At 41.1% G+C, this 16,163-nt stretch overlaps 1 protein-coding gene across 3 annotated transcripts in view; it reads right to left on the bottom strand.

The window, feature by feature from the left end:
* Positions 1 to 4,534: 4,534 nt before the first annotated feature.
* The window catches only part of UVSSA (UV stimulated scaffold protein A), a 73,910-nt gene continuing 62,281 nt past the window's right edge, over positions 4,535 to 16,163 (bottom strand). For all 3 annotated transcript variants that reach the window (XM_074992313.1, XM_074992315.1, XM_074992314.1), the window contains 2 exons: positions 13,112 to 13,301; positions 4,535 to 4,929 (listed from right to left, as the gene is read on the bottom strand). In XM_074992313.1, the coding sequence (XP_074848414.1) occupies positions 4,836 to 4,929; positions 13,112 to 13,301 (284 nt within the window). In that variant the 3' untranslated portion in view covers positions 4,535 to 4,835. The remainder of the gene's footprint in view (positions 4,930 to 13,111; positions 13,302 to 16,163) is intronic.

Genomic DNA, 16,163 nt, shown 5'->3' with positions numbered 1-16,163 from the left:
TGCTAGGTTCACCTTGTTAGATCACTCTTACCTATCTGGTTTGTTAAAAAAAACCACCAGAAATGTAGCACTTTAAAGACTAACAGTTTTTATTGCATTTTTTTTTGGTCCTCTGTACTTATACATGTCAATCTATTGGAAATGAGATTGATTTGATGAAGTAGGCCTGTCCCATGAAAGCGCATCACTGAATAAATCATTGTTAGTCTTTAAAGTGCTACATTTCTGCTGTTCTGTTTTCTTGAAGCACAGACTAACATGGCTACCTCTCTTTTGCTATATGGTTTGTAGTAAGTCTCAGCCATTACCATCTTTTCCCCTCTAGAGTTTCTCTCTGCCTCTGAGCACACACAAAATGCTGCTTTCCTTGCAAACTGAGTACCGGGGGCTCCACCCTCCTAAGCAGCTTGTGTCAATCTAGCTTGAAGTTTAGCCAGCATCTTAAACTCTGTAGTCATCATTCTCTGATCATGTTTCCTGACACTTAGAAATAGGGACCCTGGAAAGCAGTCATACATCTCTTTTCCAAGAACAGAACAGTGGGGGGAGAAAAGGTGCAGGAAGATATTTGCTTTTAGTTGCTTAGGCCTAGTAAATGCTAACCCCATACCTTGGCCTTTTGTGTTTTGCAATGCCTGAAGTAGCTCACAAGTGGACAGCCCCAGCAAACACCCCAAAGACTCCTCTAGCCTGGGAGATGAGTCCCACACATTTCCTTTCTTTCCTTTTATACTCTACATCAAACCCACAAAAATTAACAGTGAAAATGATCAGTGTTCTAACCTCACTCTCTACCAAGGCTTCAGGCAACAGCAGAAAACTCATAGTTGCTATCTTCACGTTCTAGGAATCACACTGCAGCAGCTAGGTTCATGCTCAGGTGAGAATAATCAGACAGAAGATACAGATGGCATCAATCATCCTTACACTGCAGTTAAAACACTGCTGCTTAGAGGCAGCTGTTCTTTGCTCATTGCCACTGCATCTCTCTAGGGCTACGTCTACACGTGCACCCAACTTCGAAATAGCTTATTTCGATGTTGCGACATCGAAATAGGCTATTTCGATGAATAACGTCTACACGTCCTCCAGGGCTCGCAACGTCGATGTTCAACTTCGACGTTGCTCAGCCCAACATCGAAATAGGCACAGCGAGGGAACGTCTACACGCCAAAGTAGCACACATCGAAATAAGGGAGCCAGGCACAGCTGCAGACAGGGTCACGGGGCGGACTCAACAGCAAGTCGCTCCCTTAAAGGGCCCCTCCCAGACACACTTTCATTAAACAGTGCAAGATACACAGAGCCAACAACTAGTTGCAGACCCTGTATATGCAGCACGGACCCCCAGCTGCAGCAGCAGCAGCCAGAAGCCCTGGGCTAAGGGCTGCTGCCCACGGTGACCACAGAGCCCCGCAAGGGCTGGAGAGAGAGTATCTCTCAACCCCCCAGCTGATGGCCGCCATGGAGGACCCCGCTATTTCGATGTTGCGGGACGCGGATCGTCTACACGTCCCTACTTCGATGTTGAACGTCGAAGTAGGGCGCTATTCCCATCCGCTCATGGGGTTAGCGACTTCGACGTCTCGCCGCCTAACGTCGAAGTTGGTGCCGCTACTTCGAAGTAGCGTGCACGTGTAGACGCAGCCTAGAAGGGCAAAACATTCAACCACAATTACAACTAAACCAACAAGGTGTGTGGCTGTACCTTAAAGACTAACAATTTTATTATGGTATAAGATTTCATGACTTGTAACTCATGTCATCAGATGTGTAAAGTGAAAGGAAAAGCAACAGACAGCATGAGCACAGAAATGGGAGTGTTACATCAGAGCTAAGGCAATCAGGGTGGATCTGGATAAAAAGGTGAGAAAATTATTTATTGTAATGACAGAGCCACTCCCTCTTCAGACCCATTTTGATGGTGTCAAATTTGCATATGAATTCCAGCTCAGCAGTTATTACTACTCTCCTTTTATGGTATAGCCCAAGTGTTCATAGTTACACATTCAAATGCATGTGCATAACTTGTGTTTCCAGATACCTGCAATTATACCTGTCCCCATTAAAGAGAGTCCAACACACATCTCTACTATGCTGATGTTAGATTATTTGGGTGTGTGATACACAGATCCTCTGTTACTGGGGTTTATTCCCTTCTTTACTGTTATAGTTGAAATATCCAAAGCATAGTCCAGGGTTTTGAAAAAAAATCTTGTGGAGTTCTAAATGGAGCCCACAGCTCCCTTCTAAGTTGATCAACTTCAATGTATTCACCATTTGTAGTGGATAAACAGCTAACCAACCTTTTCTTTTAATCTAGTTTGGAAAATGCATGAACAGGCATATATGGCAGTACATAACTAATTTTTAATTATATACCCAAGTAGCTATAGACACATTGCTGAGTGGAGTTGAACTGCAAATGACTCCAGCTCACTGTGCCCCAGTACTACAAACACCTACATGTGTGAAGAACCTCACTGATTTAAAGTTACTCACAGACATAAAAGTGTTTGCAGAGCCACGTGTAAGTATATTTACATTTCCAGAGTAACCCATAGGTCCAATTGGGACCCCTCCTTTAAAGCTTTTTAAAACATCTCTTCTAGAAATGGGGCTGCCAAGGAATTGCAGAGATGATTGGGGAAATAAATTAAGCCTTTGGGCCAATTTTCAGTTTTTACTGATCTGCAAATTTGAAGCCAGGGATATACAGGTGAGATTCTAGTACATATATAAGAGACAGATAGAAATAAGAAGAGTTGTCAGACAGCTCACAGAGACAGAAGTTGGTGAGATTAGAGAGAGGTATATACAGTCCAGAGATTCTTTGTGTGTTCCCTTTAAGAAGCAAAAGTTATATAAAACACCCAGGAAAGTTTGGCTAGAAAAGATGGTACTATTACATGCCAAATTAATGCTGGTATTTTTCAGTAACTAGGAGGGCAGCAAACCTTTGTCACAGAATTTGAGGTGAAGATGCAACAACAGGAAGTATTTGGTTTAATGGTGAATTCTTGATGATGAATCACAGACGTTCATGAAAATGGAGCTGACAAATGAGAGAGAACTGACATGTCTGAGAGGTAGATTGGTTACTTCTAGATGATTCCCTCTGTTTGCTACCCAAAAAGTCCTCTATGGGAGCAAGAGTGAAGAGAACAAATAAGCAACAGCTAGAGAGAACTCTGGCTAATAGAATCCCACCTTCAGAACCTATTCCTAGAGCAGCTCCCAAATTCAGGAGAAGGAGGTAAACAGAGAGCTCCATGAAATCTACTGGGCTCTGGGTTGGTCAAGCTAATTAGTGAAAGGCTCTGTGATACATCAGTGATAAGTGATGGTATAAAACTCTGGAAAAATAAAACCAGAGGGGATGGTTAGAGGCAAGTGATCTTGAAATCTGGTGTGCGTGTGCTGGTTGTGACTTCTTTTCATAGTAACTGCTCAGCATCCAAGCAGTTAGATACTATTCAAACACATGATGTAGCTGAAACATTTAAGTGGTCAAATCAACTGATCCATTTTATTCCTGGCTATGCTGCCAGTTAAATTGCATTAATTGCCAAGTGAGCTGTCCTAACTGATGTGATGGTTCTATTTCTTAATATAGTCAAGACCAGAGAGGTTCCAACTTCCCATTGAAATATCTGGAACTTCAGCTGTGATTTGATACTATGGGTTCAAAAATTCTCTTTTTTGGGAGAAAAAGAAGAGTCTAACTCACTACAAACTGCTGCAACATGATGGATCAAGATTCAGTATTAACTGCTTTCCAAGCAGTGCTTGTACTTGTCAAGATACATATTTGGTTCATAGACCTATTGAAAGCAAATCTCATCTTACTGGTTTCTTAATGCATGTAAGACAGTGATGGGTAACTGAGGCTACTGACTGCACAGCATGAGTGGCCCTCCATCATCTCAGTGAGCCCAAAGATTGTGTTGGTTATGACAATCTCTCAGGATATGGTTGTTTTGCTCATTGTTTTCACACTTATAATTTGTGGGTGTGCCAATTCAACTGCAACAGTGCTTTGATTGGATAAAAAGGGAGCACCTGGCTCTTATAGTCAATGTTGTGTGCAATCAGCATGGTCATTTTATGTGCATGATGCTTTAAAAGTACCAGTAAGAAAAAACCAAATAAACAAACACATACAACTGTGCAGGTAGAAACCAGTGGAATCTGGCAACCCTGTGCATGACATTGTCTTGTGGACCACACACAAAACCTGATGGGCCACAGGCTGCCTGTTGACCATAGGTTGTCCACCATTCATGTAAACTGTTAAAATCCTTTTGTATGTGGGGATGGGTTTTTACAGGCATTTTAAGCAGGATGGTGTTTAGAATGGTAAACTTTTCGAGTTCAGACAAGGCTCAAGAGGCACATTGTACAGTGATCTCTTGCATAAATCTAATTGCTTAGAAGAAATCCTCGCTAAAGGCAGAATACAGTCACAACAAGCTTTAAGCAGCCTCTTTTGTTGACACCATAGTGTAAAAATTATATCAGTCTGCTACAAAAAGAAATTTTGAACATTTTAATTAGAATAAGTACAAGCCATAAAGCTTGTTCCATTTAATATAAATCCAAGTAGTTATCAAATTGTTAAATGCATTCAGTTATGTGCTGCCAAGTCTTTACTAAAATTCATGTTCATTATCAAATATTAATAAGTTACCAGAAGAAGTTGACACTAATTAAAAAATAACCTGTGAGAATGTAGAGCACAATATTTTAGTTTGACTATAAAGGCACATGAAACATGTTTTTTTATAGCTGCAGTCTTGTTAATTCTCCTCTTTAGTCTTCTGTTTTATTGCAACTTAATTCAATGCATAGTTAAACTGGTTTGCAAACTTCTCATGTCTCTTCTGGTCCATTCGATTCATTGCTTTCACCACCCGTTTCATGGCTCCTCTGTAAGAAAAAGCAAGAGATGGATGAATAAAAGTTAACAGCTAAGATGAGTCTATACGTAAAGTCATGGGAAATGTTTATTAATGTTAGCAAAAAATGGAGTAAGGTATGATTAATCACTAATCAGGCCTCTGAGAACCACACTGATGAGGCAGAACAAATCTGTCATGTTAACTAAATTAGCTGCAACAATACAAATAGTTTAAATTCAATAGTGGCTTTATTAACAGGAGTAAACAAATTAAAGTGTTTCAGTTTAATGGTTGTACATTCCACCCTCATTACAGCACCATCCTTGGCAGATAAACATTTGAAGTGGGATTTTCAAAAGCATTTAAACAGCTTTGGGGCACAAGTCTCATTGATTTTCAATCACTTGTGTGCAAAAGACAATTCTGGAAAATTCCACCTTTGAAATTCTAAAGAGCATCCTTTTATAAAAGGTAGATGCTGTGCCATGGAGGATCAAAAAGTTTTATCACAAACTTTTATGGAGTAGTGTTTCTTTAAGAACGTTTACTCTACAACAGACACAGCATAATTCAAAATGAGGTGAATACCTTATTTAGAGATGACTCTTCAAGGGCTTGCTGGCTGATTAAAAACAGACATACCAATCTTTCTTTCAAAGGTTCTGCAAAAGCTTTGCCATGATATACAGAAAAGGAATTTCTTCAACCCCTCTCCCATCCCACTTCTAGAATTGAATATGGCAGTTACTTTCTTCTCACAAAAACTACAGTACCTTAGAAAGTGCAAGACAATACCTTGTAAACAAAGTTACCTCCTTTTCTTTAACTTTTGTTCTTTGAGATGTGTTGTACCTGTCTATTTAACTGTGTGCCTTGTGCATAATTGTAGATTTATTTTTCTCACAGTTGCACTGTGACCACTTGTCCTGCACTAGAATAAAAAGGGTTAAAACAGCCTTGGCAGAGGGTTTATGGCAGCCAATCAGAGCCCAGCAGGGCTTTATAAAAAGATGGCTGGCAAAGCAACACACCTAGCTGCTTGCTATCATGGGTTGCCTTGGACAAAGCAGTGCTAGGGGAAGACAGGGTGAACCATGGGAGCTCAGTACTGAATAAACCCCATGTTGAGGCCCGGGGCAGAGACCCAGAGATGTATTGGGGTGCAGAGGAGAAGCCAGGGCAGGAGAAGGCAACAGGTCCACAACTCCTTGCCAATGATGAGTGGCCATGTCAGACTGCAGTTTGCCCTTGATACAGGAGTTAGATGATGACTGGTAGTAGGTCATTGAGGCCAGGTGGGTATCAGGCGCTAGGCTTCCCTGGGAAGGGAGGACCCCAGAGTGTGGGGCACTACTGGGGGACTGTACCCTGAGGGAAGAGGCACAGGTTTGGACAAGTGTTGGAGAACAGACTAAAAGGATAATTAAGGGTGAGACACCACCAAGAGGGGGTACTCTGAGGCTGGACTGAGCTACTGACCAGCAGGAGGCACTACAGCAGTGAGTTACAAACTACAACAGTCATGAGTTGAGGTGGCTCATCCTGTTGCTACCTGCCACTACATCCTAGTATGAGAGGGGGGCACTGCCCAGCCCCCCTAATTTCCTTCATACTGGATAAACTCCAGTAGAGAGGAAGGAGGGTCATGGACATGTCAAATCTCAAAAAAGGAAGTACAGAAAGGTAAGTAACATTTTTTTCTTCGAGTGCTTTGATGTGTCCATTCCACTATAGAGGACAAACATTGAGATGGGTCAGAGTCTACTTCAACAGCAATTATAGGACAACCTGTCCAAAACTGGCCTCATCCTTAGACTGCTGGGACGTGGCATAATGAGAAGCAAAAGCAGGCACTGATGACCAAGCGGACACTTTACAAATGTCTATGAGCAGCACTTGCTCCAAAAAAAGCTGGCAAAGCCTGTGCTCTACTCCTTGTTAAGGTTACATTAGCCTCCTGGTAGAATAAAGATAAAGATACAGGATGTAATTTTCTGAGTGGAAACTGGTTGGCCATTAGCTCTGTCCACAATTGCAACTAACAACTGCAGAGAGGGTCTCAAGGACTTAGTATGCTCCAGGGTGACAGCCCTTCTCAGAACCAAGAAGTGAGCTCTCCCTATCTCTGTAACCATGGGGTTATGGGAAGATCTCTGGCAAGAAGATTGTCTGATCACATTAAAATTACTCCCTTCATGAGAAATTAAGGGTGAAGGCAGAGATGAACGTTATCTTTATGGAAAACTGTATGAGGAAACTCTTCTGACACCAAGGATTTAAACTCAGACCCTTCTGACTGAGGTAATAGCAACTAAAACTTCTATCTGTGTAGAGAGGTGGAGCAGAGAACAAGTTACAAAAGGGTTCAAATAGCAGTCCCATCAACTTTGATAGGACTGGGTTCAGATCCCAAGGAAGGTTAGGATCTTGCATGTGTGGGTACAATTTTACTAGCCTTTTTAGGAATCAGGTTAAAAAGAATTCGAAAAAAGGAATCTCCTACCCACTGAGGTATGAAAGGCTGAGAGAGCTGACAGATTTACCCTTAGGTTGTGTCTACACTAGCAAGTTCTTTCAAAAGATTTTTCAGACCAATAGGACTCTTTTAAAAGATTCTGCAGACCACCCTACACAACCATCCTTTTGAAAATAAACTGAAATAATGAGGTGCTCCATTCAAAATCGCTGCTCTTTTCCTGTTTCAGGAAGAGCGCCCCCTTTCAAAAGCTGCTTTTGAAAGAAAATATGTATAGACATTCCACAGGCCACCCTCCTTTTTTTTCCTTGAAAGAAGTCCTCAGGGGGTCTGTTTTTTGATCCCTGGCCTGTTCTTTTGAAAGAGTGGGGGCTGTGCGGACACTCTTTTGAAAGAGCAAATCACTCTTTTGATCTGCTTTTTTGTGTGTGGATGTATTCTTTTGAAAGAAATTCTTTTGGAAGAGATCTTCCAGAAGGCTTTATTCAAAAGATCTGTAGTGTAGACATAGCCTTACAGAGCTAGCTGCCAAACCCTGATGTTTTAGAACATGATCTCTTCAAAGGCAAGCAAGCGTCCTTTAAGTTGAAGGCAGCATATCAGTTTCCTTGTTCCAGGAAGGGAATGATCATTGCTACAGTATGCACAGAGAGACAGAGAGAGAGAGACAGAGAGAGAGAGAGAGAGAGAGCGCGCACGCGCGCTATGGTAATACAAACAAAAATGAAAGGCTGAGGGTGATTGCAAGATGAGTTGCAAAATCAGGGCCTGGTCTCCAAGGTGCTCATTGAGCTTAATGAATAGAGGGCACCCAACATCTTGCAGAGTCATGCCTTAGGTTTTATTCTGTTCTGTCTGTGCTTTTATACCAAACTCATCTCCATGGTAGCCAAGCACCATGAGATGCACTTTAGTTACTCCCCTACCATTCTAATTGCTTTACTCCGCAAGCCATTTTCAAATGTCTGAAAACATAAGATGCATCTTAATAATGCTTTTAAATGGACAGAGTAAAGATCTTCTCAGCAGCAGTTGTAACAGATGTCAATACTCTGAAATAAACACCTTAAAAGTAGTTTTCCCTTTAAAGCTCCATCAGCAAAGTTAACAAAGGCTGTAGCTCTGGTCTTGTCAGAATAAGAAAAATGTGATCGTGGTTTTGCACTTCAAATATTATCTAATTGGAAGGGGAAAAGTGAGTATTTAGCACTGCACAGTGGCCTTGACACTTCCATGTCATGTAGGTTTTACATTAGCACCACTGGGTTGTGTGATACTGTAAATGAAATGAGATCCCACTCTGACCTTTGTGTGCACTTTCAATTAACTTTATTGGCAGACTAGAGCCCAGGTTTATCACCTGTACACTTCAAGTAATTTGGGGCTGTTATGAAGAGCCAAGGTCATCATCTCGTTTGGTCCTGCAAACCATGGAACCTATTAAAACATGACAAGTTTGATTTCCCACGCCTGGCACAAAAACACACTCAAAATCATTAGCACAAAGCCTGCTAAACTAAGAGCAGCTTTTTATTTATTTTGTAAAGGCTGATGTGAAATTCTGATTAGAAGAACTTTATGGCCTATTGATTCACTACAATGAGATAATACAAGAATTTCACAGAAAATATGCCTTTTGGACCCAAAGCCAGAAAAGCAATTTGGATTTTTTCGTTATAATATCCATTGCATCAAACAATGGAACATACAGAATTTTAAAATGAATACCATCCCTTGGATGCTGTTTGACTAACAGGTCCCATGTTCAGGGCATAATATGTCAGCATTAGTATAGTTCTGTAGTACATTGCTTATTTAATTGATAATTTGATTAGTCTTTCACTTGTGTTCATCACATTGGATTGGTGGCTAAAAGTTTCTAGGGACATAACTGCTACCCTGTTTGAAACATGCTGAAGATGCCTGATCCAAGTTCTATGATACCTATCACCATCATATCTGAGTGCCTTATGAGAAAATAATCTCCATGAAAGGACAGATGTCTAATTTCCTCTTTAACAAGACTAAACCTAAAACAGTTCTGTGACCCAGGATGATGGGATGCAGCCTTCCTTCAGAAGCCTCTGACACCAAGGAGACCTCCCTTGTCTGATTGTCTTACACTTCAAGTTACCTCTACTCAATTCAACCTCCCTCAAATTGGCTTAGCCTGAATGAGAGCAGTAGATGCAGACAGTACGTAAAGGTTGACTATACAAATGACCACTCCTAATCTTTAAATATACATGTGCATATATCCATAAGCACATTACTTATTTTGGAGCCCCCTGAATAATTTGCTCTCTTTAAAGAGCAATGTACCAGCCCATATTCTCTTGTTCATACAGTTTCCTATGCACTTGGCAAAAGTGACCTGAGCAGCACTAGGGGGGAGCAGTGTCTGCCTGAATGCAGCAGGTGAAAGGAAAGAGAAAGGAATACACTCATCCCTCACTATACGAGCACACTGGTTCCCAACTTTCTGCTTGGAAGCAAAAACTCATAAGAGGGACATGAAATTCCCATTAAAATATGTATAAAAGTCTGATTGGCTCCAAGTGGCAGCAGGTGGTGCTGCTTTTGAAAGGTAAGTGAACCTTCAGGGTTGCGGGGGAGTGTGTGTGTGGTGGTGGTAAAGGCTGGGGTCAGTGTGGGACCATGAGTGGGAGGGAGGGTTAAAACATGGTGGCAGGTTGGGTCCGTGGGGTGATGCTGGTCAGGGTTCAGGCTGCTGCAGGTAGGGTCAGTGGGGTTAGGCGGGGGCATGTAGGTTGCAGGGGTTTGGGATCTGTGGGGCTGGCAGGGGGTTTAGGTTGCAGAGGTTTAGGTCTAGGGGGCCAGTGGGGGATGGTGGTCAGGCTGCAGCAGGTTGGAGCCACGGGGAGGGAGTAAGGCTCATATTAGCCAGGGAAGTTCACTTGGCCAATGAACAAAAGATAAGCATACATGTCCCTCATTTAAGCGAGTACCTGTAAATAAAGTACTCATTAAACAAGAGATGAGTGTACAGCCAGTCTTGTGAATCCCACATAGGCTTCTTTCTCAGCAGGGGATGCAAAGGATCCTGCACTCACTTCTTCAGAAGAAGTAGAGACACAAAGCAGAATCCCCTCCAAGAAGCACTAACAAAGACCTGTGAAGGGATCACAGGACTCAGGCCTGGGGATGGAAGCACAGCTTCATTGCTTGCTGATTGGCACAGATGTGTCTAGTTGAGTGCTACTCTCCCACACCAGGTTTTTTCTGGTTTACCTAACAGAGGTACTAGTCCTCATGTCCCTGAACAGGTTGGGATGAGAACAATAGCAACACAGATCACAATGCTTTAACTCCCCTCAGCTGTGGCCACACTTAGCCAACACTTCAAAATGGCCAAGCAAATGGCCATTTTGAAGATTACTAATGAGGCGCTGAATTGAATATTCTGGGCCTCATAAGCATTAGGACGCTTCTGGCAGCTGAGGGGAATAAGGGGATTTCGAAATGTGCAGGGTCCTTTCAAAAAGGACCCCCATGTAGCCGCACTGAGCCACAAGCATTCGAAAGTGGCGCTTTTGAAGCGCTGCGGCTGGAAGCATCCTAATGCTAATGAGGTACTCAATATTCAATTCAGTGCCTCAGTAGTAATCTTCAAAATGGCCGTTTGTATGGCCAGTTTGAAGCTCTGGCCAAGTGTGGCCAAAGCCTTCATGTTGCCTGCACTGCTACTAACAAGGAGATGGGACTTAAGCTACAAAGGTAAAGAGAGATTTTGTGGGGGAAGAAGTTTGGCTGAGAATGCAGAAACTATATGTAGGTTTCAAAAACAAATCAGCCACAAAGTAATATTTTTAAAAGGTGACAATTAGGGGAATAAGCCATATGTGTCTTAACCTGCGAAAAGCAATTCTATACAAGAATATCCAGGGGTTCTACATTTTGCTGGTGATTTTCAGCTCCCGGTTGCCCAATTTAAAGGTTTTCAACAGCTCTGCAAACTCAACCTTGATCTGAAAGTCAAGCTGAGTTCTCTCTGGGACCACTGTCATAACCACTAATAATGATTCTTTAACTGACCTTCAGCTTATGATTCTGTTGATACATAAAACAGTAGGCTCCAGCTCCCTTAGTGGCAGTGCTTATTAAGGCTCACAAAAATAAACTCTTTGTCAGGAAAGTAAGCAGCAAAAACTCTGAATTCATGCTCAGAGCAGATCTGCTAAAAATGCTCTATTTTTTCCAAAGTACTTTTTCACACTATAATGGCATTTCAATTACAGTAGAGCATTACTGAGCTCAATGAATACTAGTATGTAAGAAGTAAGAGAGGCTATGTGTAGTTTCCCATCATTTTATGCAGGCACCTGACTGCCCAACCTGTGCCTTGGCAGCTGGAAGTTTAGGGGAGAAGAGCATTAATAAAACTTTCCTCCCAGACTTGGCTGCTTTGGACCAGACTTCTTATTTATCTTGTGCCTGTGACCAGACACAGGTTTAAGTTCACGGTTCAGATCTGTACAACTTTCATTATCTTCATTGGTTATTTTACTAACCATTTACAGTATGCTTAATGGACCCCAATGCCCCATTGTTTACTGAGGGGGAAAAATGTGGCAGCCTGATATGAGAAACAAGTGAAGGAGGACAATATATGAAGGACTTTTCACCTTCCTTGAGAAGGCTGGCAGAGAACATAAAGACAATTTGACACATTACCCTTATTATTTACTTCCCTTTATAGCCTGACTTTCTTCTCTATCACTGTTCATCTTCTTCATCTACCCCAGCTTATTGACGACTTTGTGCAGGCCATCACCATCCTTCTGTGCTTTACAGAGGATATCAGGGTGTAGGCCCCACCACGACACTTTCCAGTTGAATTACCACTCTGAGAAGAAACAGAGTCTAGAAAATACAAAGCCTGGTTACATGCTTTAGGGTCTGTTGTATTCTGGATCACAAATGTTTAACTGGGAGGTGTTCTACCTGTGTCTAAGGTATAGGTGGGGACAAAGTCCAACTCCGAGGTCAAAAAGTTGCGGGGGACAGTAATGTGGGAGGTGAGAGTGGAGACATGCCCTTCCAGAGATGTAGCAAGTGGTCAGAGATCTGGCGAGATCAACCCAGTACCTAGTAACAAGATTCCACTGTGAATAAAAGCAAAACTCTTCACACACAGGCCCCTATGCTGTTCTATGAGAGATTTTGGTGAGAGTCATTGCTAGAGCCGAGCACACTTCTGAACTGTTCACATGAAGAGGGATATCCCTTATTTTTAGGTTCACATTATGCCTAAACCGCTGAATTATAATAAAATAGTGGCTCACTTACTATAGATCACAAAGACTAGATCATGAAACTGCAGCTACAGAAACTTCTGTCATTTGAAACTTTTCCTTTCTCTCAAATCCTATATATTTTGCACATACAAAGGCCTTGATCAATTAACAAGTTCATTCTAAAGAGGCAGCACAACACAAGCTCATAGAAAGCAAAAAGAATATGTAAAAATGTTCATTATACAGTTTTATAAATACCAGAGGTGAAGAATTCCTTGCAAAATAACGCTGTTCATCAGCTTATTGTGACCCCATGCCCCCATTCTCCGGCTGATAGAAAGCACTGCTTTTCTGCAGCAAACTCTGAGGGTTTTTTCCTTGCTGCTTATTCAGGTGGAAACAACTAGTAAAATGAAAATTTTTTAAAAAAGCAATGAAACAGGGGCAAGGGGTTCCAGATAAGGGAAGTATCTTACTTATGGAAGACTTTTTTCTCCAGCCGTGAACGAGAAGTGTTAGCCTGCTGTTTCAAGTCTGTCAGATTTGGGTATTTCCTTTTCTTCCCTTTGTTCTTCCCTCCTTTTCCTTTTCCACTGTATCTAGATGATCCAAGATCTACTCCAGTAGCTTCTTCAACCTCTCTCATGAATTCTGGATCCTGCCACTCTGTTAAAAGAGAAAAACAAGCATTTCAAAGCCCATTTGAAGCTTGCAAGCTTTCAGAGGATGGCAGAACCAGTTCTAGACTAGAATCCCAGAACTCCAGAGTTGTACTTCTCATTCTGCCAATAACTAGTAGTAGTTTTGGGTTTGTCACCTAACCATTCTTGGTCAATATCTCCATCTGTTAAAAGTAATAGCACAAGGTTTACATTAGGTTTACTTAATATGTGTTCAGAGCTTGAAAAAAAATCAAAGATGCTAATAAAGAATCCTATAATTTCATTTGTATTTCTAAAGTGGTCATGAACTGTGACAAAAATATAGGATGTGCTGCATCAAGTAGGTCAGAGGCAACCTATTTCCCTTATCCACATTAAAACAGTACTGCTCAGGAGTATTTAACACATCTATGCAGGGAAAGGATAGATCTAACCTATTAATTTTATGTATAAAAAAATCAGTGAGATTAAAATTACGCACAAACAAAAGGACAAAGAAAGCAGGGCTGTGTAGGAATTGAGACAGTGAAGTACAGAGGGAGAAAATAGAACCCACACAGTTGATAGATCAGAAGACTTCACACAGTTTATTTTTTGAAGTGAAGGAATACAGAGCAGCACAATTCAGATACAGGAACGATTAATCCAAGATTAAGGAAAACTGTCTAAACAGTTTATCTCCCAGTAATAAGAAGGCGTCACAGTTTAGGAACCCAGTGAATGGAGCAATTGTTTAAACACAACGAAAAAATGCCAGCATCCAGTAGAGATGAAATGAGCATTTGAGTAAAATGAAGGAGCAATTTAAAAGCCTTTGAGAAAAATCAATAGAATGCCAGGGAAGAGCAGTCTTTTTGAGCATTGATGGGCCCCTAAAGCTCTTCATACATTGTTACTGAGTTTAGCAGCAGGGAAAAGAAAATTACACAGTTTGCAAGGGTAGGCGGGAATCAATACTGTAGTTAGTAAAGAGATGCTATTTCACATCTGACTGGCCAGCGGCCTGCCTTCACCAGCTTGTCCTGATACCTGTTTGTTAACAAGTCACTAAGGGCTGAAAAACCAGATACTCTTCAGGGTTGACACAAAAAATAGGCACTTAATTTGCTCCTGTGTGTGAACTATTGGAAAAGGATGAACACTGCAGATTAGGGGGTCAGTGTAATCCCTCATGATTCATTGTTTCAGAGCCAAAGAGCTTAAAGCACCATTTTGTGAACACATGGCTAGAATTTACTATTTTAAACAAAGTATTAACTTTAAAAAGTGAAGCTTGATCATTATAAAAAATTTCACTATTGGATGTACTGCTGAGACGCACACTTATTATCACATGAACTATATCACTTTTTCATTTCTTCCATTGAGCGCATGGGGATAAAAATTAATCTACCTTCCAAAAGAGTGAAGATGACAGAAAACCAGTGATCTGAGCTAGCCTAAAACTTGTAATAAGCAGAGACTGCTTGGGCATACACATTACAAATTCATGCACTTGAAATCAGAAGCAGAAAACATTAATGAAATCAATTTACATTTACATAAAAGGGACAAGATTACTTTCCTCAGGAAGTCTTTACATTCTGGCATGTATTAGAAATTACTACAGGTTGAACCTCTCTAATCCAGAACTCTCTTGTCTGGCTACATTCATAATCTGGCATAATTTTAGATAGCCAGACAAGCACATGTGAGGTATGACCAAGCTTCCTGTGGTCCCACAAAGTTTGTTCACTGGCTCTCAGTGTTCTGTGCTGTTATTTAGCTGTAATTTCCCCCAAATGTCTTCTAAGAAGCTAGTCAGCAGTGGAAGTGTTAGTAATGTGCTAGACGATATTGACCTCCTGTGATACAACAAATTCTCTTGTTCAGTACCAGTGAAGTCCCAAAGGTGCTGCCTTAGAGAGGTTCAATCTGTAGTAAAAATAACAAATTTTGTAGAGTAGAGTAGAATAAAAACAGTTTAATTTGGCAACGGACTGGATGTGTTTATTACGTTAGAACAGTAACGGCACCCCTCCTTGACACCAAGAGTAACATCTTATTTACTATCATCTTTACAAATCTGCCACTCATTGTTTTAAATACCATGTTCTTACCAGCCTTACCAGCTTAGTTAGGAAATGGACAAGGTTACTGGAGAAGGCAGAATAGGTGCATACTATTTCTCTCGTTCTCAAACTGTTGTACATAACAAAAACACCCAACGCAGTCAGCATTACTATGCAATGAATAGCTACTCTTGGCCATATTTGAGCCTCATTTTGAAGCGCATGGTCACTCATGTATGATATTCACAATGCCAACTGTAAGAACAAAGTATGTGTTTTACTAGGTGGGTTATTTTAGTCTCCAAACTACCCTGTATTGTGAACATGTGCACGCTCCTCCTGGCTGCACTGACCTGCTTGGGAATGCTGTTACAAGTCACTTGCAGGAAAGACATGACTTTTAAAACACTGGTCAAAACAACAATTTAAAAGTTCTTAGCTAACTAAGAAATAATGGAAAAATGCATGAAAAAATAATGAACCAATAGTAAGATGTGTGCAAATATACTCAATAATAGTTCATATATAGACATTATGAACCTTCTTTAAATTAAATGAATGGGCCAGAGGTGAGCCTGTTACCAGTAGCATCGTACTAATGCAATAATAAAAGATATCATGTCTAGCCTAGAGGAACATCAATTTCACAGAAAAAAAAAATTCAATAGTTTTCAGTCTGAACGATTTTTCACACCACAGCATTAGGGTTTGTCTACACTTGAAACACTACAGCTATGCCACTGTAGCACTTTGGTATAGACACTACCTGGGTCAGCTGGTCTTGTTCTCCCACTGGCATAGTTCATCCATCTTCT

This window comes from Carettochelys insculpta, chromosome 4 (assembly GCF_033958435.1).
Source record: "Carettochelys insculpta isolate YL-2023 chromosome 4, ASM3395843v1, whole genome shotgun sequence".
Classification (NCBI taxonomy): Eukaryota; Metazoa; Chordata; order Testudines; family Carettochelyidae; genus Carettochelys; species Carettochelys insculpta.
This window is presented reverse-complemented; position numbering and strand designations above follow the sequence as displayed.